The sequence below is a fragment of the Mesoplodon bidens genome (genome assembly GCF_964165515.1).
Source record: "Mesoplodon bidens genome assembly, chromosome: 6".
In the NCBI taxonomy this organism is placed as follows: Eukaryota; Metazoa; Chordata; class Mammalia; order Artiodactyla; family Ziphiidae; genus Mesoplodon; species Mesoplodon bidens.
Window position 1 is genome coordinate 6,030,964 of NC_138162.1, and position 27,793 is coordinate 6,058,756.

General features: G+C 56.7%; 1 protein-coding gene across 1 annotated transcript in view; it reads right to left on the reverse strand.

Annotated features, from left to right (window-relative positions):
• The window catches only part of HMCN2 (hemicentin 2), a gene marked incomplete at its 5' end in the record, with an annotated part of 148,901 nt that overhangs the window by 49,638 nt on the left and 71,470 nt on the right, over nt 1-27,793 (reverse strand). Inside the window, 24 exons of the mRNA XM_081237656.1 lie at nt 653-844; nt 1,578-1,664; nt 2,096-2,209; nt 3,366-3,533; nt 4,561-4,842; nt 5,680-5,841; nt 8,330-8,449; nt 8,645-8,741; nt 9,764-9,939; nt 10,366-10,489; nt 11,334-11,491; nt 13,249-13,425; nt 14,984-15,079; nt 15,552-15,648; nt 16,091-16,245; nt 17,129-17,298; nt 17,544-17,652; nt 18,309-18,590; nt 20,093-20,371; nt 21,357-21,511; nt 22,330-22,456; nt 22,867-23,014; nt 23,351-23,481; nt 24,394-24,588. Coding sequence (XP_081093782.1) covers nt 653-844; nt 1,578-1,664; nt 2,096-2,209; nt 3,366-3,533; nt 4,561-4,842; nt 5,680-5,841; nt 8,330-8,449; nt 8,645-8,741; nt 9,764-9,939; nt 10,366-10,489; nt 11,334-11,491; nt 13,249-13,425; nt 14,984-15,079; nt 15,552-15,648; nt 16,091-16,245; nt 17,129-17,298; nt 17,544-17,652; nt 18,309-18,590; nt 20,093-20,371; nt 21,357-21,511; nt 22,330-22,456; nt 22,867-23,014; nt 23,351-23,481; nt 24,394-24,588 — 3,801 coding nt within the window. The remainder of the gene's footprint in view (nt 1-652; nt 845-1,577; nt 1,665-2,095; nt 2,210-3,365; nt 3,534-4,560; nt 4,843-5,679; nt 5,842-8,329; nt 8,450-8,644; nt 8,742-9,763; nt 9,940-10,365; nt 10,490-11,333; nt 11,492-13,248; nt 13,426-14,983; nt 15,080-15,551; nt 15,649-16,090; nt 16,246-17,128; nt 17,299-17,543; nt 17,653-18,308; nt 18,591-20,092; nt 20,372-21,356; nt 21,512-22,329; nt 22,457-22,866; nt 23,015-23,350; nt 23,482-24,393; nt 24,589-27,793) is intronic.

The window sequence follows — 27,793 nt, forward strand, 5'->3', positions numbered from 1 at the left end:
CTAAGCAATACCATAGGGGAAGCTGGTCAGCTGTGCCTCAATTTCCCCAATAGTCTCTTAACATCCAGAATCTACTCATTTAACCAGAGCCTTATCAATTCTGTTTGTGGTTCCAATTTTTACCACTCTCTGAGCAGAGGTGGGGATGGAGTTTTACTCTCTGCTGGGTAGAATAGCTCTGCTTTCATTGGTCCCCACATTTTCTCTTTCAGCTCTCACTGGGGACCCTCCCTTTTACCAACAGCATTTTAAGAAACAGATCTGTGCTCCTCTCAACTTCTAGACCCCTGTGTCTCCTAATGAGACAGTTCATGCTGACAGCCCTTGGGAGACTGACTGCCTGGGTGTGAGCCCCGACCCTGAGGCCTGGAGTCTTGTCACCTCTCTAAGCCTCAGGGCTTCATTGGTGACATGGGGATAAGCACATCTCCCACCTCCTAGGGTTGTTGAAAAGATTCAACTAATCAGGCCTGTCCAAATGCCTGGCCCATGGTAGATGTTCAGCCAATAGGGTTGTTATTATTATTTTTGTTGTTGTTGACGTGGAAGAAAAAATAGTAAAGTGCTTTGTGGGAAGTTGTCTATAAAGAGCTGGTCACCTTGGTACCAGCCTGCTGGCACCTATGGCGGCCAGAAGAGGCTTAGCACTTACCCAGGACGCTAAGCTGGAAATGTTTGGTCTTCTCTCCTATGGCGTTGGCCGCAATACAGGAGTAGTGGCCTGCACTAGACAGGTTGGCCTGGAGGACCTGCAGGAGGGCTCCATCTGGAGAGATGCGGTGGGCATCTCCGCCAGCCAGGGGTCTGCCATCTTTGAACCATGTGACCTTGGGCTGTGGGTGGCCTGTATGCAGAGGGGAGAGGCAAGTGAAATGCTTCAGCAGGTTTTGACCAGGTCAAACAAGAGGTCAGAGGCCGCTCCAAGATGGGGCAGGGGACATCAATTCTCCATCTTAGTCCAGACCCATGCAACAGGGCAAGACACAGAAGCAGCCACCAAGCCTGGCCTGGGTCCTTCCCTATGTGGTTTGATTGCCTTTTCCTTACCCAGGTTGTGGGCAGGAATGGCTTGGTACAGACAGGCAGGACAGAAAGGCAAGTTATCCCTTCCATCCATCCATCCATCCGTCCATCCATCCATCCATCCATCTCTCCCAGCCCACAAGCATTAATGGGATCCTACTCTGCTGGGCACTGGGGGAATCATGGTGACAAAGTAGCCCTTGGTCCTCAAGGAGCTCAGAGCCTGGCTGGGGTACACAGATATCACAAGGCCACTATGGTCCAGTGTGGTCAGCGCTGGGATAGGGGAGCACTGGGACCTGTAGGAGCCCATGGGCCCAAAGGGTCAGCCAAGGACTCCTTGTGGAGGGTCCTGGAAGCTAAGCTCTGAAGTCAGATGAGGAGTAGGGAAGAGTGTTTGGGGCAGAGGCACAGAGAGTGCAAAGGCCAAGATGGTGAGAGACCCTACGTGGGGAGCAGTAGAGCTGGGGGCAGGCAGCCCAGATCTCCGGGGACCCCCTCCTTCTCGGAGCTGCCTCTCACCCTTCTTCCAGTTCACTGCGTGTGTCCCTTACCCGTGACATTGCACGTCAGGTGAGCCGTCTGCCCCTCGGGAACCTTGATTGCCTCCTCCAGGTCCTCGTTCTCGATACTGGGAGGAACTGGGAGAAGCAGGGAAGACAGACACTAACTGACCATGCTGAACAACCACGGAGCAGGAAGCTAAGGGCCCCTGGCACCTCTTTCCATTTCCCCATCCCCTCACGCCTGCCTCCATGGGGCTGTGAGTTTAATAAACCCTAACCCTAACCCTCAGCAGCTGGCTGAGGGAAGTATCAGTGCCTCTGGGAGAAGGCCCTGATCAGAGGAAGGCAGTTGGGTGGTATTGAAAATCTTTTCCCCCTTTCATCTGGGGTTAGTTCCAGCTGTTTCTGGAAAGTGCTATGGCAGCCTCAGAGAAGAGATTGCTGATGAGGCAAAGAAAACAAGGCTTGGCTTCTCCCTCCTGCCGGTGCCAGACCCCACCCTCAGAAGCTCCCAGGCCGGAGGGAAAGGATTGGTGGGTGCCCATGAGAATGGGGCGGTGACATACCCAGGACCTCAACGCTGAAGTTCCTCCGCACCTCCCCAGCCTCGTTGCTTGCCAGGCACGAGTAGAGGCCTCTGTCTCGCTCCTGGGCCCGGGTCATCTTCAGCATCCAGCCACCTGGGGAGCGGGGGAGTGGGCTCCAAGCACAGCTATGAGCAGCCTTCTCTCCCAAGCTGAGCCCAGGCCGCCCGCCAGGAAGAGGAGCATGCCAGGCGTTATATTTAGAGGTATAGGTGTCTGCCTCCCACAATGTTCCATTCCTCAGACGGGTAAACTGAGGCCCAGGAGGGTAAACAGATAGATGGAGCCCCCTGGACATTAGACCTACACCAGGGTAAACTTGAGGACCCTGTTCTAGTAAGAAGGATCTGTCACCTGGCTACCCTCTCTTCTGTGGGTTGGCTGGGGCTAAAAGGACAGCAACGGTTTATGTAGTCCTGGCTCAGATCAGAACCCTCATTCGACTCTGATGGACCTGGTAAAAGGCCACCTTCTCCCAAGGACCTCTCAGAGGTGAACCGGCTCCTCTCAGAGGAATGCAAGGATCTCCTAAGACCAGCCCAAGGAAGACAGATACACATCATCACTGCTATTCTTGCACCCAGGGCAGACATCACTAATCGATCGCCACTCTCCTTTCTGCTGGGCCCAGATGCAGTCTCTGAATTCATATCATCACACTGAATCTGGCGGCCCCCACCAAGTGCTCAGAAGTGGTGCACAAGGGGAAACTTATTTACCATCCCAGCTTTGGCTGCACGGAACAACTGACAGGTCATTGAGGCTGAGCTTCAGGGGGCCTTGAAGTCCCTGAAAGATTCTGATGGGATATTGCCTCTTGGGCCTCAGTTTCCCCATTTGTATTCCAGCAAGAACCATCACAAACCAACTTTGTGAGGAAGATGAATATTCAAAGGAAAGTGCTTAGATCAGATTTCCCAAAGTTTGTTACGGTTCCATGCTATGTTTCATAGGTGCCGTGAGAATTGTTTTCTGCAGGACTTATCAGAACCTTGACTATACAGACGGTCACTGTGCGTCTCCAGGAGAGCAGAACAGGAAGCCTTTTCCAAACTTATTTAAATCTGATTTTTTTTTTTTCCTGGAGCACCTCACCTGACCAGTGTTTTTGGGTGCACTCTCAGGGGACCAACAGCTAAAACGGTTATGCCAACCAAGCCTGGCAGTGCAGGATCAGAGGTCACAGGCATGTGATGGACAGAGGTAGAGGTCCAGACCCGATAACCAGATACTCCCCTGAGTGGCACCTTACCTGCCAAGAGGTAGGTGTCCTCCCCAGGGCTGATGGGTTCCTCCCCTCGGAACCAGAGGACCCCTGGAGGTGGGATGCCTGTGGCTTGGCAGAGCAATGTCAAGGGGCTGTGCAAGGCAGCCGTGACGTTGGTCAGTGGGTCCAAGTCTCCAATGAGCTCTGGGGGCACTAGACACAGAGAAGAAGCCGCATTCAGGATGCAGACGGGGGCTGTACGCTCCTGCTTGGCTTCCCACCAGTGCCCTCGCCGAGGACCCCCGCCCCCCAGTCAGGGAAGCCTGAGGAGCAGAAGCGACAAGATCAGAGCTGCGTGAGTGATGGCCACGGGCTGGGCTTTGGTGTCAGGCTTGGGCCCCAGTGTCCCCGACCCCTCATTGGAATGCCAGGAGATTTCGACAAGGACATGTGTAGAGCGCTTAGCACAGAGCCTGGCACGGAGCAAAGACTGAGCAAACGAGACGGGAATTAGAGCAAAGGGGGACACCAGATGGGTCCCTAAATCCACAGAGCAGAGCTCCATTCAGAAAGGAAGCCACACCCTATCAGGCAGGGATAGGTGGGCGAGGCTGGGGATCCCAGCAACGATGGAGACATGAGAGGGTCCTCCCTAAAGGACCCCTGCCCACCTCTCCCTCCTTGTCTCTCTTCACTCCCTGCCTCCACCCTGAGGCATGCAGTAGGAGCTCGGTAAGAGATTGGAATCACAAGGCTCTTCTAGCTGCCGTGAATGTGCCCCAGCCCTCCACAGAGTCTATTCTCTCTGCCTGGCACTCTTCCTCTCGCCCCGGCTCCCGACGAACCCCTACTCAGCTTTTGCATTTCAGCTAAAAGGTCACCTCCTACAGGAAGCTGCCCTGATTTCCCAGGACAGTGGTCAGGATCTTCCTGATCTCTCGGGGACCCCCGAATTCCCCCATCACATACGAGTCATGCAGGATAAAGAATGCCCGCAACAGAGAAGGGGAACAGCAAACACGGGAGGCAGGGAGGGAGGGAAATGAGGGGTATTTGGAGCCAATCCTGATTTTGGGAGCAGCGTTTGCAGCTTCTCTCAACAGGAGCCCTACCCAGAGGGGTCTGACTCCTGGCAGGACAAGGGGGTGGCCCCAGGAGCACAGCTTGGGGACGGAAGCAGCCTTGCCTTCTCCAGTCTGGTTCCCTTCCTGCCCTCCTCCAGCAGGCCGCCAGTCCTCACCCAGCACAGAGAGTGAAAACCTCCTCTCGGCCCTCCCGGCCACGTTCTCGGCCACGCAGCTGTAGCGCCCGGCGTGGACAGCCTGAGCCCGCTCCACGTGCAGCCTCTGACCCTGGCTCTGCAGCCGCAGGCCAGGCTCGGCCCCCACTGGCTCGCCGTCCCGCTCCCACGTCACCCTGGGCGGGGGTTTCCCTGTGGCGTTGCATTCCAGAGTGGCCTCCTCGTCCTGGACCACGGACACCTGTGTGTGGGGCTCTCGGGGGCCCGCGATCTGAGGGGGAACTGGCATGGGGAGAAAGCACGTCAGGGAACGTGGGCCGCCGGGCACCAAACACGCGCCACATGCCAGGCTCTGGGCTCGCCTCCATTTGGCCTGTGTTCCTCCATGCCCCTCGCTGGCTGTGTGACCTTAGCCAGGTGACCTCAGCCAGGTGACCTCACCTCTCTGGGCCTCCACTTTGCACCTCTATAATGGGGTCAGAGAAGTACCCCATGGCCCCCTCTCCCACACCCTGTGAATCACAGGAAGGCCTGCCGTTTGGACAGTGAGCTCACAGAACAGCCCTGAAGATTTGTGAGGGGTTTCCTTCCTTAGAAACCAGAGGCTTCCCAGAACTGAAACAGCTGTTAGGACTGGCCAAGGGTGAGGGATTATTCCACAGGTGGGGTTCTCCCCAGGATGCTGAACAGCATTTTTTTGGTTTTATTTTCTAGAATGATTTTTACAAGGTTGAGATATTTAATTTCATCCCGGCAGGAGAAGTAGATGGAGACTTATGTTTCCATCACGTACAGGAGCTTCATATCAATGTTACATTTCTTTAGTTTCCAACTGTTTCAAGCTGTGTTTTTTCCCCCTCTGGACCATTGGGGGCTTCTTAGGATCACGCTGCCCCCTCTCTCACGCTGAGGTCTGGAGCTGTAAGAAGCTGGCTGGGGGTAGGGGGCAGCTGAAACGCCAGAGAGCTAAGGGGTAACAGGCCAGTGCTCTCATCAGCCCTGTTTTGTCTTTGCTTGGGTTTTGGGGTGAGGTCTGCCCTGCCAGGGCACCTGGCTGCCCACCCTTTGGCCCCCTTCTGGCCCCTTCCGCCTGGTTCGGGTCATCCCAGCCTGACTCACCATGCACCTCCAGCTGCTGGTCCTGGCTGCTATTTCCGGCCACGTTGCTGCACTCACAGGTGTACGTTCCCTCCTGGGCCGGCTGGGCCTGTGCTAGATACAGCAGCCGCCCCACAGCTGACACCTGCCCAAGGCCGGCCCCGTCCATGGGCAGAGGCTGACCTGGATGCATGAGAATGAAGCCCCTGGTCCTTGGTCCTTCCACCTCGAACACTTGTCCTCCCATCCATCCTGGCCAGCTCCTGCTCATGCGTCAGGTGCCCACTTAGATGTCACCTCCACCAGGAAGCCTTCCCTGAGCACCAAATCTGATCCTGGAACCCACTCTGAGCTCCCATAACACTGAGCCTCTCCCCAACACAGACAAGCCTGCTGGTGGCATGTCTGAATCCTGCCCTGGCGTGGGCTGTCCTGGAGGGCAGACCCTGACTCCCTTTCCCCCTGGGATCCTTAGAGGTTCTCTGGGGCCTGGCATATAATAGCGCTCAGTGAAGGCTATCGAATGAATGACCCATCCGTCTAGCTACAGAGATGGGGGAGGGAAACCAAGCAGCTGGCACACCTGGCAGCAAGGAAACCCCGATGCAGGGAAGGATTTTGTAAACCAAGAGGCACTGGATTAAACGCTAACTTCCAATATCCTGCGCCTGTTCACAGCAGAGCGGCCCTCTGGGCTCTGGCCATCCATCAGCATGTGTCCCAGCAGGGGGAGGAGACTAGGTGGCCACATGACATTCTTCCTCGCTCTTACATTCTATTCTCTGTCCATGCTCTCTCCCCTGGTGATCTCGACTTGTCTTGTCACTTTTGGATTTATTCTAATCCAGACCTCTCTTCTGAGCTCCAGACACCTATGTCTGACTGCCCACTTGCCAACTTGTTGGATGTCTAACAGATCTCAAAATTAAATGCCCTGAACTCCCTATCTGCTCCCCCAGACCTGCCCTTGCAGCCTCTCCATCTGGGTGATGGCAGAATCACTCTCCTGACTGCCAGGCCAAAATTCATCCCCGACTCCTCCTTCTCCTTAGCCCCCTATCCCAGCCGTCAGAAAATCCGGCCAGCACCACCTTTGAAATGCATCCAGACTATGGCCCCCTTCCAACACCTCATGGATACCCACCTAGTCCAAGTGCCAGCATATCTTGCCCAGAGTCCCTGCAGGAGCCCCCTCACTGGCCACGCTGCTCCCACCCTTGCTCCCAATGCTCTATTCTCATCATGCTGGTAGGAACCATCTAGAGTACAAATCAGACCCCTACAGAAGCCCCACCTCGCTCAAGGTAAAAGTTGAGATCCTTACAGCCTTTGGTCCACCCCCATCGCACAGGTGACCATCTCCTGCTACCGTCCCCTTGCTGAATCTGCTCCAACCCCACTGGCCTCTTTGCTGTTCTTCAAACAAGCTTGGTTCATCCCTGCCCCAGGGCCTTTGCACCTGCCATCACCTCTGCCTGGAATGCTTTTCCCTACAATATCCTCATGCTCATCCCTCACCTTCTCCACATCTGCTTGGTCAAATATCCCTGGCCACCCAACTTAAAATTGCAAATCCCACCTCCCTCCCCCTTCACAACTTCTCCCCTTTCCTGGATTTTATTTCTCTCCATAGCACTTATCATGTCAGGTATTAAGTCATTTACAGGCATACCTCGGAGATATCATAGGTTCGGTTCCAGACCAACGCAAAAAGCAAATATCGAAATAAAGCGAGTCACGTGATTTTTTGGTTTCCCAGTACATATAAATATTATGTTTAGTCTATTAAGTGTGCACTATTACGTTTAAAAACACAACGTACATAACTTAATGAAAAATACTTTAAAATGCTAACCATCATCTGAGCCTTCAGCAAGCCATAATCTTTTTTCAATAGTAATATCAAAGATCACTAATCACAGACCACCATAACAAACATAATTATAATAATGAAAAAGTTATAAATATTGGGAGAATTATCAAAATGTGACAGAGACCCAAAGTGAGCAAATGCTGGAAAATGTTGGGAAAATGGTACCAATAGACTTGCTGGAGGCAGGGTTGCCATAAACCTTCAATTTATAAAAAACACGACATCTGTGAAACTCAGTAAAGCAAAGCACAATAAAACGAGGTATGCCTATACTAACTTCTCATTTATTACCTGACTGCCCCAATCCACTGCCGTACATCCAGCACCTAGAATGGGGCCTGGCACAGAGAGGCTCTCAACAAATACTGGTTAAATGAATGAATTCCAAATATTTATTGAGCACCTGTTTTGTACCGGGCACTGTCTTAGCCACTGCTGAATTCCCAGACAGTGCCTCCCAGGGCTCACGGGCTCATGGAGGAGCAGACATTGAAGGACTAAGGTGGGTAATATGAAGAGCTAACATACAGGGGTGGCGTCAAGGAGGCCTAGACTGGGGTGGAAGTCAGGGAGGGCTTCCTGGAAGAAGAGACATCTGAAGTGAGGCCTGAGGATCAATCCAGCTCTCGTTGGCTGAGGAGGGGCTGCAGGGCCTTCTGTAACCAGCACCCACACCCCCTAGGGCTGTAAGCCCACCCACCTCCAACTCAACAAGAATGGGGGCACCCAGCAAGGGCAGGGAGCAGCCTCCTTGGATGGGGCAATGAGGGTAGGGCTGGGCGAGGTCAGCCATCCTACCGTCCTTCCTCCAGGAGATCTTGGGGAAGGGGATGCCCCGACATTCGCAGGACAGCCTGGCGGGGCGCCCCTCGGTTACAGTCAGGGTGCGAGGCTCTGGTGAGGGGAACACTGGAGGGACTGAGTAAAAGAGAGGAGGTGAGGTGGGCAGGAAGTTGAGGGCTGGGATAAGAAAGGGACCCCGGGGAGGAGAGGGTGGGGTGGAGGAGGGCTCTGTCCTAGAACCCACTCAAGGCAGCCCCAACCCCAGGGCTTGAGAGCCAGCCCTCCTAGGGGCAGGGGGAGGGACCCCAGCCCAGCCCAGGAGACCCTCACCCCAGACATTCAGGTTGTAGTGTTTCTCCGAGCAGCCTGCCTGGTTCTTCGCCTCGCAGGTATAGCGGCCTGCGTCCGCCACCCCGGCTCTGTCCACCTGGCCGAGAGCAAAAACAACCCATCAGCAGGGGCGGCACAGATGGGATTACCCCCGGACAGACTGTGTGACCTTGGGCATGTCACTTTACGTTGCTGAGTCCCCCCTCCCACCCGGAACCACAGAGCAGTGGTAGCACCTGCTGCGTCTCTTGTACTGGGAAGTTTCTGGAAGCCAGGGCCTTGGTGGCCTGACATGGACTGGGCACAAATGGCGGCCCTGCCAGCCTCACCCCACTTCACATCCACAGCCCAGTCCTGTTCCAAGGAGGAGGCGGAGGGGACCCTGTCCTCAGGGGTCAGATCCTGACCTAGGTGGGTGAGGGAGCTAGGCTGTGGCTTGGTAGAATGAAGGGAAGGAGGGGGCGGTATTCCAGGCAGAGGAAACCAAACAGAGGGGCTCAGAGTTGGGAATGATCGTATCACAAGATGTAGAGGGGTGGGAGAAGCAAGAACAGGCTGGAGTGGAGGGTTCTCCCTGCGCCTTGGAGAGGTACGTCCCTTCCCCCAGCTGACATGGACGAGCTGTTGGGGCCTCACAGGCATTCTCTAGGACTCTCCCAGCCACCCCAGAAGAAAGGCACCAGGTGCTCACAGGTGAGAGAGCGGAGGCCAGGGTGGTCAGAACATGACCCCCCAACGACCCGGGAGGAGGTGGAGCTAAAATTTAAATCCAGGCTGTGACTCCAGAGTCCCTGACCCTAATTAACCCCTGCCTTGCTGGGCCAGACGAAGGGCCTTAAATGCCCAAAGGCAAGGAGACTTTCGAACAAGGAGTGAAAAACTCGTGGGGGTCCTGAGGGAAGTGCACCCCCCCACCCCCCGCCACTGAGGGCTCAGTCCTGGGGCTTCGCTCTCCATCCCTGTTTGGCTGGAAGCAGCTCTGCTGGGTCCTGTGACTGGAGGGGTCTGCAGGTCACAGTGAGCTGAACTGAGGCTCACGGGGGCACCTCTGCCCGCCCTGTTCAGGGTTCAGCTCTGCTCACAGTGGGGGCCCCCTTGGTGGCCTGGGAGGCCGCACACCTCCAGCAAGGCCTTGTCTGCGGAGAGGCGGATGCCAGGCCGGGGCTCCAGGGGGCGGCCGTCCTTCCGCCAGCTCAGCACGGGAGGGGGCACAGCGTGGCTCTGGCACTCCAGGGCCACTGACTCGTTGGCCACGACGGACACATTCAGCTCTTCTCCAAGGATGCTTGGGGGCACTGCGGGAGGGGGCGGGGCAGGGGCTGTCTCAGCAGCCAGGAGCAAACACCAGGGATGGGAAGTCACCATTAGGATGAGGGCCCACCCCCTGAGCTGCAGCCCTCTTGTCCTCCCCATGATGACCTTTAGAGGAGGCCCCCAAACCTGAATAGGATGGTGCATTATAACAACATCAATATCCTGAATATGATTTTGTACTTTAGTTGTACCAGATGTTACCACTGAGGAAAGGGCCCACCCGCCCACCTGTCCACAACAGGGGAGCTCACACTCTAGGAGAGGGCTCTGGGGGTCCAACTGACCCCTACATGAAGGCAGACACAGTCTCAGGCCAGACCTCCCACATCCAACCCCCGGGGATGCCCCAGCCCCGCCTTCTTGAGCCGCCGGCCTGCACCCGGCAAAGTCCAGGGCCTGACACTCACTGTGGACATGCAGGATGACGTCCCGGCGGTCCTCGCCCACTGCATTCACAGCCACGCAGGAGTAGCTGCCAGAGTCGGAAGCCCGGGCACTGGCCAGCGTGAGGACCCGGCCCCCAGGGAAGACCTGTGGCCCAGAAGGAAGTCCACATGAGGTCAGGTCCTGCTAGCAGGCACAGCGGGCAGCTTGTCCCAGACCCCCGGGGCCCGCCACAATGCAGAGGAACCTCGAGCTCTACCCAGGCCTCAGGACCTCTGCTGGCTGGTGGGGAATAACATCGGTCCTGAGAAAGTCCCCTGCAGTAGGGCTATGGCTAGGGAGCCCTTGAAATAGGGCTGGTCCCCAGGTGTAAGATGCACAACTGATTTCAAAGAGTCTGTACAAAAAGGAGAATGTAAAATGTCTGGTTAATGATTTTTTATAATGATCACGTGATGCAATGATACTTTTTGGATATACTGGGTGAACTAAAATGTATTTTTTTATACAGCAGGTTTTTTTTAGTATTCACTTTTTATTTATTTATAAATAAATAAATAAAGTAGCCAAAGGACACTTTTATTTATTTATTTATGCCGCGTTATGAGGCTTTTGGGATCTTAGTTTCCCCAACCAGGGATCAAACCCGTGCCCCCTGCAGTGGAAGCCAGGAGTCCTAACCACTGGACCACCAGGGAAGTCCTTAACATGCATTATTAACATTGGTTTCACCTGTTTCTTTTCATTCATCCTAATGCAGCTACTAGAAATTTTTAGATTACATATTCGGTTCACCTTGGTGGTGTGCATTATGTTTCTGGAAACCACCTGGCTCTAGACTCCGTTCAGCAGCTCCTCTTCCTCCCTCCAGCCGACCATCCCAGGCCATCACTGTTGCCCTCTCCCCTCGGCACTCCCAGGCCCTGACCTCTGCTCCCAGCACCTACTGCGGCACCCGGGAGGCGAGTCAGGACCGCCCACCCCCACTGACCTGGAGGCCGGAGGTCCCTGCCGTGGACACGGGGTTTCCATCCTTCAGCCACATCAGCATGGGGCTGGGGGCTCCCGTGGCGTTGCAGGTCAGCCGAACCGGGGTGTGGAGCATCACGGGGCCTGGCAGGCTGGGTGGCAGAGTGATGCGGGGAGGCACTGCAAGGTGAGGGCGGCACAGGGCACAGGCTGAGCCCCGCTGGGGGTGAAGCAGGCAGGGCCCCTGGCTGGGTACCCGCACGGGAGCACACGGCCACAAACAGAAGCTTAGGAACAGCCACTCCCAACATGGGCGCAGCACTCCACGGTCCTTGAGGTTGCTCATCTCACCCTTCCAACCCCACCATGAGGCTGCCACAGACGGGAAACTGAGGCTCAGAGAGGGACGTCACCTGCCCAGGGCTGACCAGCTAGGAACTGGCACAAGCAGCACCTGAACTTGGGCCTTCTGCTCAGCATGAGGCCATTATCAGGGGGATGGTGTAGGGGTAGCCAGGGTTGAGAATCCCTGGGCAGGTTTTTCTTTCCAACTCAGAGGTATCAGCCTACAGACAGCCCCTCGTGGGCAGAAAATGGTCAGAAGATTCAGTTGTATCTGGGAGGCATGAGCCATGACACTCAGGGTCCCAGCCTTGTGTCCAGCTACCTACCCCCTGCTCTCAGGATAAAGACCCAATCTTTCCAGCCTCCATCTGCTCCCCAGCACCACCCTGGCCCCTCCTCTCACTGTTCTATAAGCTCCAAGCCCCCAGCCTCCTTTCAGTTTCTCAAATTCTCTATAGCCTTAGCATTTTGCACATGGTCTCCGTTTAGGCATCCAGCTCTCAAAGATGCCTCCTGGGACCCCCCCAGGCCAGGTCAGCGCCTCAGTTCCAGGCATTCAGTTGTACCTCACTTTTCCTAGCTCTTATCACAATTGTCATGAAACAGTACTTTGGGTAAGTATCCAATATCCTCCACTAGACTGAAAGCTCCTGGGTCCGTCTTGGTCAGCGCTGCAGCCCCAGGGTCTGCCCAGAGCACGTACAGGTGCACCTCGTTTTATTATGCTCCACCTCACTGCACTTTGCAGATGTTGTGTTTTTTACAAGCTGAAGGTTTGTGGCAACCCTGCCTTGAGCAAGTCTATCGGTGCCATTTTTCCAGCAGCACTGGGTCACTTCTTGTCTCTGTGTCACATTTTGGTAATTCTCGCAATATTTCAAACTTTTCCCTTACCGTTCTATCTGTTAGAGCGATCTGTGAACAGTGATCTTTGTTGTTGCTACTACGGCTCACCAAAGGCTCAGATGATGGTTAGCATGTTTTAGCAATAAAATACTTTTTAATTAACGTCTGTACTTTCTTTAGACATAATGCTACTGCACAGTTACTAGACTACAGTATAGTGTAAACAGAACTTTTCTATGCAATGGGAAACCAAAACATTCATGTGACTTGCTTTATTTTGATATTCGCTTTCTTGTGGTGGTCTGGAACTGAATGAACCTGCAGGATCTCTGAGGTACGCCTGTGCTCAGTAGATGGAGGAATTGATGTTTGACTAAATGGATGGTTAGATGGATGGATGATGGGTGGATAGGCAGAGGACTGGATGGATGGTTGGATCCGTGGAAGAACAGTTGGGTGATTCCATGCATGGATAGAAGAATGGATGGATAAATTATCCATGGATGGAAGGAAGGAAAGATGAATGAAAGGAAGGATGGATGACTGGATGATGGATGGAAGGAAGGATGGATGGATAAATTATCCATGGATGGAAGGAAGGAAAGATGAATGAAAGGAAGGATGGATGAATGGGTGATGGATGGAAGGAAGGATGGACGGATGACAGATGGATGAACAGACTGAGGGACAAATGGATGCAAGACAACTTTGGGGACAAGGATCCCTTTAGTCTCAGGGCAGCTCACCATTGACCCGTAGGCCATACTGCAGCTCTGTGCTGCCTGCCACGTTGGAAGCCACACAGCGGTAGCTCCCAGCATCAGAAAACCGGGCTCGCTCAATGAGGAGAACTCTCCCATCAGCTGACACCGTCACTCCCTCCTGGGCAGAGACAGGCTGGTGGCCCTTGAACCAGGAGACATCTGGTGAAGAGAAGAGAGATGAAAGGGTCCCTGCCAGCCCTTCAGACTGTGCCCTGTGTCATGGGCATCCAGGAGAGGCTTCCTGGGTGGCCACATGGTGTGCCTTTATCTCAGGCACCGGAGAAAGCCAGTGTTCTCCAGGAAGCGGGGCGGGGCAGAACAGGGCAGCGTTGTCTGAGATGGAACCGAAGGCAGAGAGGGATGCAGGCTGGGGCAGCCAGCAGCAAGGAGAGTCAAAGTCAGCCCAGCCCCTCATGTCCTCCCCCTGCCAGGAGACCACCCATGAGGGAGATCTTTAGAGGAGAACATGGTATACCCCAAAACAGCAGCCTCATTAATATGGACCAATTATAAAAAGCTACATGCACCCCCATGTTCATAGCAGCACTATTCACAATAGTCAAGACATGGGAACAACCTAAATGTCCATCAACAGATGAATGGATAGAGAAGATGTGGCACATATATAGAACGGAATACTACTCAGCCATAAAAAAGAACAAAATAATGCCATTTGCAGCAACATGGATGGAACCAGAGATTATCATACTAAGTGAAGTAAGAAAGAGAAAGACAAATACCATATGATATCACTTATATGTGGAATCTAAAATATGACACAAATGAACCTATCTACAAAACAGACTCGTGGACATAGAGAACAGACTGGTGGTTGCTAAGGGAAAGGGGGTGGGGGGAGGGGCGGAGTGGGAGGGTTGGGGTCAGCAGATGTAAGCTATCATATATAGAATGGATAAACAACAAGGTTCTACTGTATAACACAGAGAACTATATTCAATATCCTATGATAAACCATAATGGAAAAGCATATAAAAAAAGAAGGTATATATATATATATATATATATATATGTATATATATATATGTATGTATGTATAACTGAATCACTTTGCTGTACAGCAGAAATTAACACAACATTGTAAACCAATATACTTCAATTTAAAAATAAAGTTAATAAAGAGATAATAAATAAATTAGTAATGACCGACTGTATCTTCAACTTCCTTACCTCCTGCCAGGGTCCATCCCAGAAGAGGGTTTCCCCATGGCAGAGGGCAAATACCTCCAGGGCTCACCACCCCAGGCAAAGCAGGGTTGACCTGGTTCAGATGGGGGACAGGAAACGGACCCCCTTCCTGGGCCCATCCTGTCTGCCGGGCACCCACACCTAGCCCTAGCTCCCAGACCTTTGCTCAACTGCTGGTCTAGAGAAGAGGCCCAGATGGAGGTCCTGGTTCTCACCGCCAGCCCCGGGGCAGCCCCGTGAAGCCACAAACTCAGCAGAAACCCGGCAGGTTTGTTTCAGACACCAGTGCAAAGGCTCTGGGCCCTGGCAGTGACTGGCATGTAATGGGCATTGCATAAACAGCTGTTGACAAGGAAGAGGGGAACGCTGGGGAGGGAGGGAGAAGGCCTGCTGATCTCATCCTGCTTTGTGCACAGCCAGAGCAGTGCCTGCGGCACTGCCCCGCCTCTTTGGATGGGGAACTGGGGTTGGCTGGAGGTGGCTTTCAGCCAAGAGGAGGGGTCTTACTTACCAGGAGGGGGTACGCCTGAAGCCAGACACTCCAAGTATACGGAGGCATTTTCCAGCACTGCCTTTTTGACCAGGCCTGGCTCGATATTGGGGGGCACTAGGGGAGACGAGGAGAGGCCTGGCTTGGAGGGGTACAGGCTCTGGGTGGCTCATCTCGGCCTCCCCAGTGCCCCTCCCCAGCCTTCCCAAGGGGGGCTGGGCAACAAGGCTGACCCTGGCGCCCGACCCCCCAGGAACAGCCAGCATCAGGCACGCTGGGGAGGTGGACCCCAGACAGTCAGGACGAATGACAAGGGCCAGGATTTGCCCATATACACAAGGACCTAAATGAGCCCCCAAATGAACAGAACAAGCAAAGATAAATATGAATGAGAACAAGGCTGTCCACTGAAAATCCGGTGGAAAGCCACCAAAAGTGACCACAGAGCAAATGATTTTCTACTTCTACAGTTAAGTACGTGACATTAATTTTAGAGCCCCCAGCCGTCCCCAACCCCCCACGGCAGCCCTGCGGGCACTCAGTCACCCGCCACCCCAGGTGCAGGCTCCGCCCCCACCCACGTCCTCACCCAACACCTTGAGCGCCACGTCCCTCCTGCTCTCCCCAGCCTGATTAGTGGCAGCACAAGTGTAGATGCCTTCGTCCCTCAGGTCCACCTTCTCGATCTGGTGGAGAGGAGGAACGGCAGGTGTGTGCCAGGATGTGGGCGGGGCCTGGGGTCAGAGCAACACTGGGACAGGGCAAGTGGCCAGGCTGCTGTTGACCCCAGCGCAGGAGAAGTGAGGCACGGGCACAAGCTTGGTTCCGGGTGGAGTTCTGAGCCACACGTTCAGATTCCAGGGGATCCCTCTGGTCTTGGGGATACTCCCCTCCCCCCATTTTCTCCCCCTGGGAGCTCAAACTCCGGGGACCTGGACTAGGCTTAGGGCTCCCTTCCCTCTTCAGGCCCAGTACCCCAAGGTCCACTGAGCATTTCTAGGATGAGTGGACTCTGTTTGTCCTGCCCCCAGGCTGCCAGAGTTCCGCTTGGGCTCCCCGGGGCCGCTAAAAAGCAGCCCCTCCCCCTGTGCAAGGTCGGCCTGCCAGCCCTGGGGCCCTTGCACGTACCTGCAGGTTCCCCCCCGAGGCTGCCAGGGCCACACCATCCTTCCACCAGCGGAGGCTTGGGGTAGGTACCCCAGTCCCTGCACATTGGAGGGTCACAGGCTGCAGGAAAGGGGCTGTGATGTTCTCACCCCCAACTATGACCACCGATGGGAACTCTGGGCAGAGGGAGAGGCAGGGAGGCCCAGTCAAGGTCAGGAGGGGTGCAGTGGGCACCCAGAAACCTCTTCAATGCCTGGGGAGGGAGGGAGTGGCCTTGCAGGGCTGGCCTCTAGCCTCCCCCCACTCAACCCTCCAGACACCTGGCCTTAGGGGAAAGAGCGCAAGACTGAGAGCCGGCAGAGCTAGTCTTTCCCTTTCAAATTCTCCCATTCATCATCCATCCATCCATCATCCATCCATCCATCATCCACCCATCCATTATCCATCCATATGTGCACTGAGCATCTACTCTGTGTCCCACACTGCACTGTGCACAGGGACACAGCAGAGAAAGTTCTGTGCTGCCCTCAGAGCTCCCAAGCTGGGCAGTGGAGATGAACAGCCAAATGAGAAATCCCAATACAGTAGGTGGGGGGCTATGGCCACGAGAGGCTGGGCAGTGCAGATTATAACCATGGTGGAATCAAGGAGGGCTTCCTGGAGGAAGGGGTGTTTTTTTAGGACAGACCTGAAAGATAGGGAGGAGCTAATCAGGCAAAGAGGAAGAACGTTCCAGGCAGAGGGAACAGCATTTGCAGGACTGGAGGTAAGAAAGCCAACGTATTTAAACAGTTGAATGAAGTTCAGCGTGGTCAGCATAAAGAGAGCAAGCCGGGGTCGGGGGGAGGCTGGGCAGGGGATCGAAGGCTTGTAGACAAGTGTGGTGAGCACCTGAGACCACACTCTCACACTTGTGTCTCTTTGGGGAGCTGGGAAGTCCAGACCAGAAATGCTGTCCAGAGAAGACCAGCTCCATGCCCTTCCCATGTCTGTCAGGCTGGCTTCACCCACCGCGGCATCTCGGGCTGTCATTGCCCCAGAACCCCAAGCCGCCCTCACCGTGCACAGACAACTCCACTTCAGCCCCTGCAGTGCCCGCTTCATTGGTGGCCTGGCAGGCGAAGAGGCCCGCGTGGTCCAGCTCCACGTGGTCGATGTGCAGTGTGGTCCCCTGCGAGGTCAGCTGCACCCCGGCCAGCTCCTCGGCTGGGCGGCCATTCTGCAGCCACCTAAGGTATGTGGGGAGGGGAACAGGTCAGCCTGAGGCTAGAGAAGGTAGGGGCAACAGGACAGGCCAAGAGGCCAGGCAGCATCTCTCCCCTGTTCTCACGTCCCTGGCTCCATGGTCCTTGGCTCCAGGGCCTCTTTCATGCTCCTGGGAGGGGAAGCATCTCCCGTCCCCACCCACCCCCAAAGCATGCTCTCTGCCTGTCCCCCAGCCCCCCAGTTCTGACCTCCACCACCCCATACGCACTGGATCGCGGGCACTGGGGAGCCTGAGGCCTGGCAGGGAAGGTCCAGGGGCTGTCCTACGAGGGTGGTCACCGGGCCCAAGCCTTCAGCCAACAGGAGCTGCGGGGGCACTGTAGGCAGGAGCCACCATTGGGTGTCTGGTGCTGAGGAAATCCCGGCCTACAGCTCTCCTAAGTCCCAGTGCAGCCAGAGCCAGGCCCAAGCTTCACCTCACCCTTCAAGCACTCCCATAAACGGGCCCTCGTCCAGAAGGCCTTCTAGGACCACCCAAGTTCAGCCTCCCCACAGGATTGGTCTGTTTATTCAATGTCTTCCCACCAAACCCAGGGCTCAGGAGTCCCGTCTCCCTGTTCCCTGCCTTATCCAGAGTTAATGGCTGTGAAGTGTCCGTGAAATGGAAGAAGCAGGCAAAGGGCGCCCCCATCCATCCCCGGGACCAGCGCCCACCACCCAGCTTTGGGCCTCAGGGTATAAATGTCCATCCCATTGACTGGGAGCATCTCCTGGAAGGCAGAGCGGTGTCCTTCACCCTGGATGACCTGGCCCAGGGTCATGGGCAGGAGCAGGGACCCTTGATCCCGGGAATCAACCCTGCCCACACTGTATCCCTGAGGGGCCCCAGCCCAGGTCGCAGGGTTCTCATCTGTCCCCTTATCTGTCTCATGCAGTCCAGGGCACTGGTCACTTCCATTCCCTCTGCACACACTAGGCGTGGGAGGGGGGATCCACGGCCCAGGTGACTCGGGTGGGGCAGGCCTGGGCTCACCCTGCACCTCCACGGAGTACTGCAGCACGGCCTCCCCGGCGGGGCTGCTGGCCACGCAGCTGTACAGGCCTCCGGACGCCTCCCCCAGGCTCTCCAGGCTCAGCATGCCGCCGCCCGCCTCCAGCCACGTCCCATTGCTCTCCGCCACGGGTAGCCCCTCGCGGTGCCAGGAGAGGGTGGGGGGTGGGTGGCCTCTGGCCACACACTCCAGCGCCAAGGGCCTCCCGGCCACGGCCTTCACCACACGGGGCCCTCCACCAGCGCCCTCAATGGTGGGCGGGACTAGGGAAGAGGCAGGGGCTGCTCAGGGACCAGCAGCCTGGTTAAGTCCCTCCCAGACCCCAACCCACGCGAAATGCCTTCTCCCCTCCACTACTGGAACCCCTGTTCAGACATCATCACCTCCTCTGGGGAGCCTCCCCCGGCACCCTAGCTGGAAGCACTCTCTCCCTCCTCTGCCCCTTGGTGCCATCCCCACCCCCCCTACACTGCCTGCATCCTCTCTCCACACCCTGCTACCCCCGTGAGCTCAGCCTGAGCGGAACAACACTTGTCTCTGTGCGTCTTCGGTATCTGCACACGGTAGGTCTCAAGATCCGCTGAACCCAAAGCGATGGGTTCCCCAGGGCCCAAGACCAGAGTCTCTACTCCTACTACTGGTCCCCTGCCTGGCCTGAGGAAGCGAGCAGACCCTAGCCCAGACGGCCCAGCCTCTGGGGGCTCCTAACTCAGCCAGTGATGGCCAAGGGGGTAGCCAGAGGGGGGGCTTCTCTCTTCCCCTTGGGGAGGGCCCCCAAGTTGCTAGGCCCACAGAGTCATTGCCAGGAGACATGGGGCGATGAGGGAACGGCATGGGCTTCTCAACATTGCCTGGGTCACTAGCCCCACTGAAAATATAATGAAAACACACACGTGCATTTTCCATCAGTTTCCAGGAGGTTCTCAGATCCCTGAATAAGAATCCTGGAGTTGGCTGCTGGGCTCAACCTCAGAGGCTGCCCGTAGACCCCACACACCTCAACTTCCCTTTGGGGTCCCCAGGACTCCAGCACCCAAGCCCTTTGTATCTTTGGGGACCAGAGCTCCGGAGCTGATTCCTCGAGAGGGGCCAGAATGACCCCACCAGGCTGCATTCTGCCTTCTCAGACTTCATCTGCTCAGACCCATCTCTGCCTTCCTACACACACCCTGTCTTCTGAGTTCTTCACATGTCCTCAGAGCCAAGCCCCTTCAGGCAGGCCAATGCTGAGGTTAACAGAGCACAAGTCAGACCCTCGAGGTAGGAACTGGGTCCTCTCACCTCCCAGCGGGGTGACCTGGGCCAGCCCCAGAGCCCACCACACTCACCCATGAGTGGGGGGACCAGGGCCCTAGTCCCTGTGCTGTGATTAAATTAGCTAGCGCTGTGACGAGCCCCAGGGCGTCTGGACCACAGTATGTGGCTAATTAAGAGCACTTAGTTATTAGCTGTGGTCATGGGGGTGTGGGCACAATTTCCTGAGAAGCCCTAAACCGTGAGGGGGAGACGTGGATTCTCAACTCGGCTCCGCTGGGGCCCCGAGACAGGCCCTTCCCCTGGCGTCGGTTTCCTCACCTGCCTGAGGAAGGCTGGGTGAGCTGAGATGACCCTTCTCCCTGGGTAACCCCTCATTCGCATTTTCCTGGGCCTCTGGCTGCTCCCTTCACCCACCTTTAGAGCCAGACGGAGGCCACCCCGGCCCAGCGTCCCTCCCACTACTCGCCCCAGCTGACCACTGCTCCTGCTGCGACCCCGGGCCGCTCACCGAAAACCTCCAGCCGGGTGGCCTTCTCCACGACCCCCACGGGGTTGCTGGCCCTGCAGGTGTAGATGCCAGTGTCCGAGCCCTGGGCCCTCTCCAGCTGCAGCTGTCGGCCGCCCCTGGTGTAGACGGTCCCGGCACTGGGCAGCAGGGGGTCCCCATCCTTGAACCAGGTGATGTCAGGCGTGGGCACTCCTCGGGCTTCACACAGGAGCCACATGGGGTGGCCCTCCATGACGGTCAACTCACTTGTCTCGTTGGAGCCCCAGATGGTGGGAGGTGCTGAGGACAATGAGGGGCGGGGGGCAGTCACAGGGAGCCTGCCCAGCACCGAGGTGGCTGGTGTCCCATCCCTTGCAGCCCCATGCACCTGTCTGTGGGCCACAAGCAACGCACATGTCACAGGCTTCTACTGCAGGGGTGGGAGGAGGGGCGGGGGGCTCTGGGGACAGACAGGAGATATCGGCCAGGGACATGCTGACGTGGGGGGCAAGCCAGGCCATCACAAGAGGCACAGAAAGCGGGGGAGGAGCCACAGGTCAGGTTCCGGACCCCACTTTGCCTCTGACTCGCTGTATGACCCGCATAGGTCACTTCCCCTCTCTGGGGCTCAGTCTCCCCATCTGTAAAACGAGGGGCCGAACTGGATCCGGGGTTCCTACAGGGCAGGTCACACATCTTGGGTGGTACCTAAGCTGATCCTCAGGACACGTGGGCATGCATCTCGTAACAGAACAGCTACACCCTCCCCAAATCTCCTTCCTGCCTGATTACGACAAAGGAAAAGGCTGTTTGGTGTGCTTGGTGCGACTATGTTCGTAACCTTTCTAGAACTTTCTACTCTGCCCTTTTTACCACATGCAGGCAGCTCACAGCCTAAGGGTTTCCAAAATCCCTCTTTGGTTGCATTTGTTTTCACAGCTTCCTCCCACGAAGGCCAGGCAGCCCTGCTTCCTACTTGCCTTTGATGTGTTACACATCCTTTTACATAAATGAGTTTCAGTGTAAAGAAAAGTGACTTGATTTAAGCAAACAATCATCCTGAGTGGTATCAGGAATAGGAAAACTTGTGAAGCTCAGATGGGGACAGTGGGATTTGGGAAACGTCGGGCCAGATTCCCTCTGTTCTTCGCGGTCCACCCCCCCCCGCCCCCCCCCAGCTTTACGGAACCGGGGGCTCGCTCCTCATAGGCCCCCGTGTCTGCCCTCGTCTGCCCTCCATGCGGTGGGCAGCCCGTGGTGGGGGCCGGGAAGGGGTTGGGCTCACAGTGGATTCTGAGCTGAAAGTCCTTGGCCTGCTGGCCGGCTGGGCTGAAGGCCACGCACTGGTACCGCCCTTCATCCCCCAGGTGACTGGTGGTGATTCTGAGAACCTGGCCATCCTCCTGCAGCTGGATGCGAGGGTCCCCCGGAAGGACAGGTCTGGAAAGGTGGTCAAGACTGTCCGTAAGGCCAGCTGGCAGGGGCAGGCTACACAGAGGGGAGCCTGCTGCTTGGGAAAAGGAAGTCTGGAAGATTCACAGTCGCTGAAAGGTACCAAGTGCCCATCAATGGATAAACAGATAAACAAAGAGTGGTTCATCCCTACAATGGAATATTATTCAGCCATTAAAAGGGATGAAGCACTGAAACCTGCTACAACATGAAAAAACCTCGAAAACTGTGCGCTAGGTGAAAGAAGCCAGACACGAAAGACTACATATGTATGACTGCATGAAATTTATATGAAATATAGTGAAATTCACAGAGACAGAGGTTAGTGGTTGCCAGGGGCTGGGGCCGGGAAGGAACAGAGTAGTGACTGCTAATGGGTATAGGGCCTCCTGTGGGGGCGATGAAATGTTCTGGAACCAGACAGAGGCGACGGATGTGCAACACTGTGGATGTATTTGTATTTACTACTGAACGCAGCGTACTGAATTGTGCACTTTGGAATGGTAAACATCATATTAATTCCTTAAAATTTTAAATACCTTAAAAAACACCTTTGAAAAAGTTTTAAAAATGAAAGGAAGCCTGGCTAAGTGATGAGAAAACCCTGCCATTTGAAAGCAGGGTCTCACCTGGGTGATCTCAGGCGGGGGGGTGGATGTGCCCCACACCGCCCTCTGCCTGGGCCCTGGCTGGCTCGTGCAATGCCTGTCAAGCTCTAACCCTGCAGAGTTCCATCTCCCCAGAGGCCCTCTCCACCAGCCCAGGCCGAGGCTCCACCCCAACACTACCCGTCGGGGGTCACTCACTGCCCATCCTTGGTCCATTCCATCTGGGGTGTGGGGACCCCTGAGGTCTGGCACTCCAGCTCCACCCCTACACCAGCCAGGCCCAGCACCTCCTGGGCGGCCTCGGCTCCAAGCACGGAAGGTGGGACTGGGGGTGAGAAAGGGTGGGGGGAGAAAAATCCTCAACCCCTACAAGCCCCGCCTGCTGCAGGGCCTTTGCACATGCAGGACCCCTGCCTGGTCACCCTTCCCTTCTCCTACCCGGCCCTCATGGGAAGCTCCCCCAAACCCCTGGCTGGATCGGCCCCTGCTCTGTGCGTCCTCAGCTGCCGCCACCGCTCCTTTGTAGCATATAATGCATAATGTAATTACAAAGCTAATGATGTGATTATCTAATGTCTGCCCCCATAGCTCTGTGAAGACAGGGACCAGGTCTGCCATGCGCCCCTCTATGCCCCCGGCTCCCAGCCGGTAGTTTCCTTCCCCCGCCCCACCTAAAAGGGGAGGGGCTGCAGGGCCAGACACACTTGGGAGCTGGGAGGGCTCAGCCTCACTCACTGAGCACAAGGAGATCGAAGTCCCTCTGCACAGTCCCGGCCTGGTTCTCGGCCCTGCAGGAGTAGAGGCCAGAATCGCCCTCCTGGATCCTGGGAAAGTGGAGGGCCCGGGCCCCGTCCAGGAGGCGGTGGCTGCCCACCTCGGGGATCTGGGCAGAGGAGGCCAGAGGGAGCTGGTGAGCGGGGTCTGGCCACCCCGCACCCCCCATCAGCAATGAGGAAACTGAGGCCCAGGGAGCTGGTTGGTGACGGGAACCCAGGGCTTCTGATTCCCAGAACGGTGCCGTGCCCTCTCCACCAGGCAGCCCCTCAGGCTTTATCGTGGGCCCACGGTCTTCCGTGGCCCTGAGCCCCAGTGCATCCCCAAAGACACCTGCCACTTGTCACACCTCCCCGCCACACCTGGCACATGCAGGAACCCGTCCAGAAGGTCTGTACCCTATCCAAATCCCACCCACAGCCCACCCACCCCAGGGGACACCCACCTGCTGCCCATCCTTGAGCCACGTGATCTCGGGGGCCGGAAAGCCATTTGCGTCACACTCCAGCGTCAGGGACTGCCCGGCCATGCCTGACACGTTGGCCCTGTGCCCGTTCTCCCGGATGCTGGGGGGCACTTGGGAGCAAGGAGAAATAGAGGAGCTGCCCCCTCCCAGGACAGCCACGGCCACCCGGACTCCTTCTGGGCCATTCTTCCCCACCTGGACGGGCAGCCCCAACTCCCGCCCTTCACCAGATTCTGGGGTTCCAGGATGCCCGCCCCAGCCCCTGCTGTGGCCATCAGGAGCCCCGTGGGCCTGGGAATGGCCACAGCGGCCTCGCCCTGGGACCTCGTGCTGGTCGTGCCCAGGAACTGTCTACGGGCTCTGACATCCAGCTTTGTAAGATGCGGGAGCCCCGGGATCCACCTGGCTCTCCACCCAAACTGCTGTCGTGGTCACCTAGGGGGGTACCCTCCCCCACCCCAAGTCAGAATCTCTGAAGATGGGGCCTAGGTATGTCTTTGAAACAAATTTCCCGGGAACCATAAAACTGCTTCTCCCACCCCCTCCATAAGCCCGTGTTGAGGAGAAGGGCTCCCCTCCCCCTGCACACAGCACCAGGGGCGGGGGGAGGGGGAGGGGGCGGGAGCTGTGGGAAGCTCTTCCTGCTGCGGGAAGAATAGGAACCTTGGGTAGTTTCAGCAGCTTCAGTGGAGGGGGGCTTTGGGACTCTCATTTGCCATCAGTGAGCCTTCTAGAATAAATTCACTAGACCATTTTAGAGCCTTTTATGGAGTTCCAGGTTCTTCTCCTTACACTGTCTCCGTGGAGGTCTCTCTGGGGATGGGGATGCCCATGCAACCTGCCACTTTCCTGACACCCTCAAGCCCTCCCCAACAAGCACGGAGTGGGGGAGGGCAGGGACCTGTGGCCTCCCCTGCGGTGAGCTCTCAGGCTGGGGAGCTGGCGCTGTCCCACCCAGGCTTCCATGGGTACCACTGGGAGGTGTGTACAAGCCGTTCCCCAGCCCTGGGGTCCCTGCTCACCATGGACTACGAGCTTGGCTCTCCTGGATGCGGAGCCCGCCTCGTTGGTGGCCTGACACTCGTAGTCTCCACCGTCGGTGGGAGAGACCGAGGCCAGAAACAGAGAGCCTTCATCCAGCACTGCCAGGCCCGGCCGGCCACGCAGGGGCTCTGAGGACGGGCCCTTCCGCCACGTGACCTGTGGCTTGGGCGTCCCTGGCAGGGCACAGAGTCATCAGCACGAAAACCTGTCCCCTTCCCTGTCCACACCCACACTGCTCCCCACCCCCGTGCAAGTGATGCTGACCCTCCGGGGTGGAGGGAGGTCTCAGGTACCTCCTTGCCCCCCAGGCTGGAGGAGTAGCAGGTGCTCACACACCTGTCACCTCCCCACCCAGTGCTGTGTGTCCACGTGGCCTCCCAGCGGCCCGAGGGCCACAGGCACAGGGGCCAGAGCCTTTTCTGGTTCCCTTCGCAGAGGCCCCACCTCATCCACACTCCCAGCCCCCTCACCTGCCCTGTGTTTTCTCTTTTGCCCGCCATCTCCAACTTCCTAAGGTACAGAAGATGCACTTCTTTAGGCTTTTTTTTTTTTTTTGGCCTATTGTCTGTCTCCCCCCACAAGGTCCGAAGTCTTTGCTTTGTTCCCTGTTGCACCCCCAGCTGCAAGCCCAGCGCCTGGCACACAGTAGGTGCTACATGAATGAATGAGACCGCCGTGCTCAGTACCCATATTGTCCCATCGGATCCGCACATAAACGGTGGAGGACCCAGGTGGACCGGGCCTGTGCTTCCCCTCACAGGCATGAGGCGGGCACCGCTGGCCACACACCCCTAGCCCCACCGTGAGCGCCGCAGTCCCCCTGGAGGACCTTCTCCAACACTCCTCACGTCAGACTGTGCAGTGTCTGGCGCTGCTACCAGCCTGTCGGCTCACACGGCCCGGCGCACAATGGGTGCAGGATGAACAGCTGCCCCACTGGGCCAGGGCACACAGTAGGTCTTCAGATCGTTGTTGAAGGAATGACCCAGCATTCCAAGCAGCACACGTGCCCATGAGGCATGGCGCCCAGTGGTCGCAGCGGGGCCTGGGTCACGTGAGCCCCAACTCCGCAGAGTGATCTCAGGACGAGGGCAGCCCTTACCCACTGCCCTGCCTGCTGGGCCCTCACCTGCCTTCCTACCTCTGCTAGCGCTGAGCAGGAGGGCAGCCTGCAGCCCCTCCATCACCCCCCATTGGGGTCATAATCGTTGCTAAATACCAGTTATCATGCACCACACCCCCACTCAATCTGCTGACTCCCCTGGCAGCTCGGGGCGCTTTGTAAGCACACTCTCTCTACCTCACTTGCTCTTTTATCCTCACCTTCGGAGGGAGGGGTGAGACACCCCATCTAGGGGGGAATGGGGCTACGATCAAGATGCGGCACATCCAAGGCATCCTGGGTGTCGGCTCGTTCGGGAGGGCCCCTGCCCCACCCCACCCTGTACTGACTGCTCCTGCTTAAGTGCTGGGGACTCTGCCCGCTGGCCCTGAGGGAAAAGGAGGGCCACCCATGTTCTGCGATCCTTGGGCTACTTAATCCTCTGTGTCTGTTTTCTCATAGACCCCTCTGCTGTTTCCTCTGTGTCTGCCCAGGATGCCTGCTGGAGTGTCCCAGCTGCTCCCCACCACGGAGACACATGTGTGAACACATACACACAACATACACACATACACCCCACAGACACACACATGCCCCTCCCAGCTCCTCATCTTTTCCCAAAGGCCCCAGCCCATCCTCCTGCCACCCAGAGACCAGGACTTCAGAGCTGCCAGCCTTGAGGGGTATTGAGTTTTGAACACTGGAAGCTTTTTTTTTTTTTTTTTTTAATGCAAACATCTAACCCCTAAATGAGCTCTAACCACACAGAACTGCACCACGGCTCTGTGACAGGAAGGCTCCAGGGACTCAGGGCTGTTGCTGAAAAACCACTCACCTTGCCTCCACTCCCATTTTACAGAGACCAAGAGAGGAGCAATGTCCAAAATCACCAGCAAGTTGGTGGCCAGGCTCCTGGCCTCTGTACCACCCCACAAGGAGGAGGCAGATGGTGCCACCCACTGCAGGTACCAGGACTCCCATGGGGCACGCCCTCTGGTGCTCCAGCCTTTCTCCTTTCTCCCTCAGAGCCCTCCGAGCCCAAGGTCACATGGCTGGTGAATACCAGCGCCCAACACTGCCCACCGGGCAGCCACCTGCTTGAAAGAGAGAAGGCCAAGGGGGGTGGGGTGGGGTGCGGGGCGGGGACAGGCAGTTTTGATGGAGGCGACTTGGCTTATGCTGACTTGGCTGAAGTCAGGCCCAGAGGACAGGCCCCTGGCTGACCAGGGATGATGCTGGGGTTGGGAGTGACTGTGGGATATCAGGGCAGGAGGCCGGGGCTGGTGGTCCCGGGAGGGCCCTACAGGTTCCTTGCTGTTACCAGATACTGGCACAAGGTGGCGCCCTGGTCAAGAGCGGGACAATGGCCCCTCCAGGTGGTCTGCTCCCACCTGCCTCCTACCTGGCCCTCCCTCTGTCCCATTCCAAGGACTTCCCTGGATCCTGTGGCATGAGGAGTGCAGTGCAGACTAGAACCAGCTCTCCTGGCTCCTGCCAGGCTTTTTATAAGCTACCAGTTACTTCTTAGACACCCAGACACCTGACCTTCTAGAGAGCACCATCCAAGCACAGGGGAGACATTTTGGCCATTTTGACCCAAAGCCAGAAGCAACTCTGGCAGCCAGTGGGATCCACTGGGTGCCGCAGGGAGATTTTACAGAACAGTGGAATGCATTCAACACATTTCCTCAAGCTCCTACTATGTGCCAGGCACGGTGCTGGGACCTAAACTTCCTGTTGTCCACTGGGCCTTCACAGCAGCCCTGTGTGGAGGGACAGGTGTGACCCCACTGGACAGCTGAGAAAACTGAGGCTCAGAAAGGAGGTGTGAACTGCCCGGCACCAGGGAATTGACCCAGGGGTGGCTATCTCCACCCCACACTGTGCTGTAGCCCAAAGGGGGTCCCAAGGGACTGGTTTGCCCAGGACTGCGTGAATCCATGCCCTGTGAGAAAGCCTGGGGCTTGGGGAGAGGCAGGGGCCACCAAGCACCGATCCTAGGACCCTGGGGCCTTCCTCAGCCCCAGTTGTTACAATCCCCAGGCGCAGAGGGGCCCAGGGTTTAACGGGCACTCGGGGCTGGGGTTAAAGCAGATTATACTCCGTGAGTCACCTTCTGGCTGTGACCTCAGGCAACCCTCTTAACCGCTCTGGGCCTAAATTGCCCCTAATAAAAAATAGAGCTAATGCGAATACCCATCCTTTAGGGCTGCTGATGGGATGAAGTTCCTGGCATGGTCCTGGACAGGAGTGGGGACCCCATAAGCCTCCATACC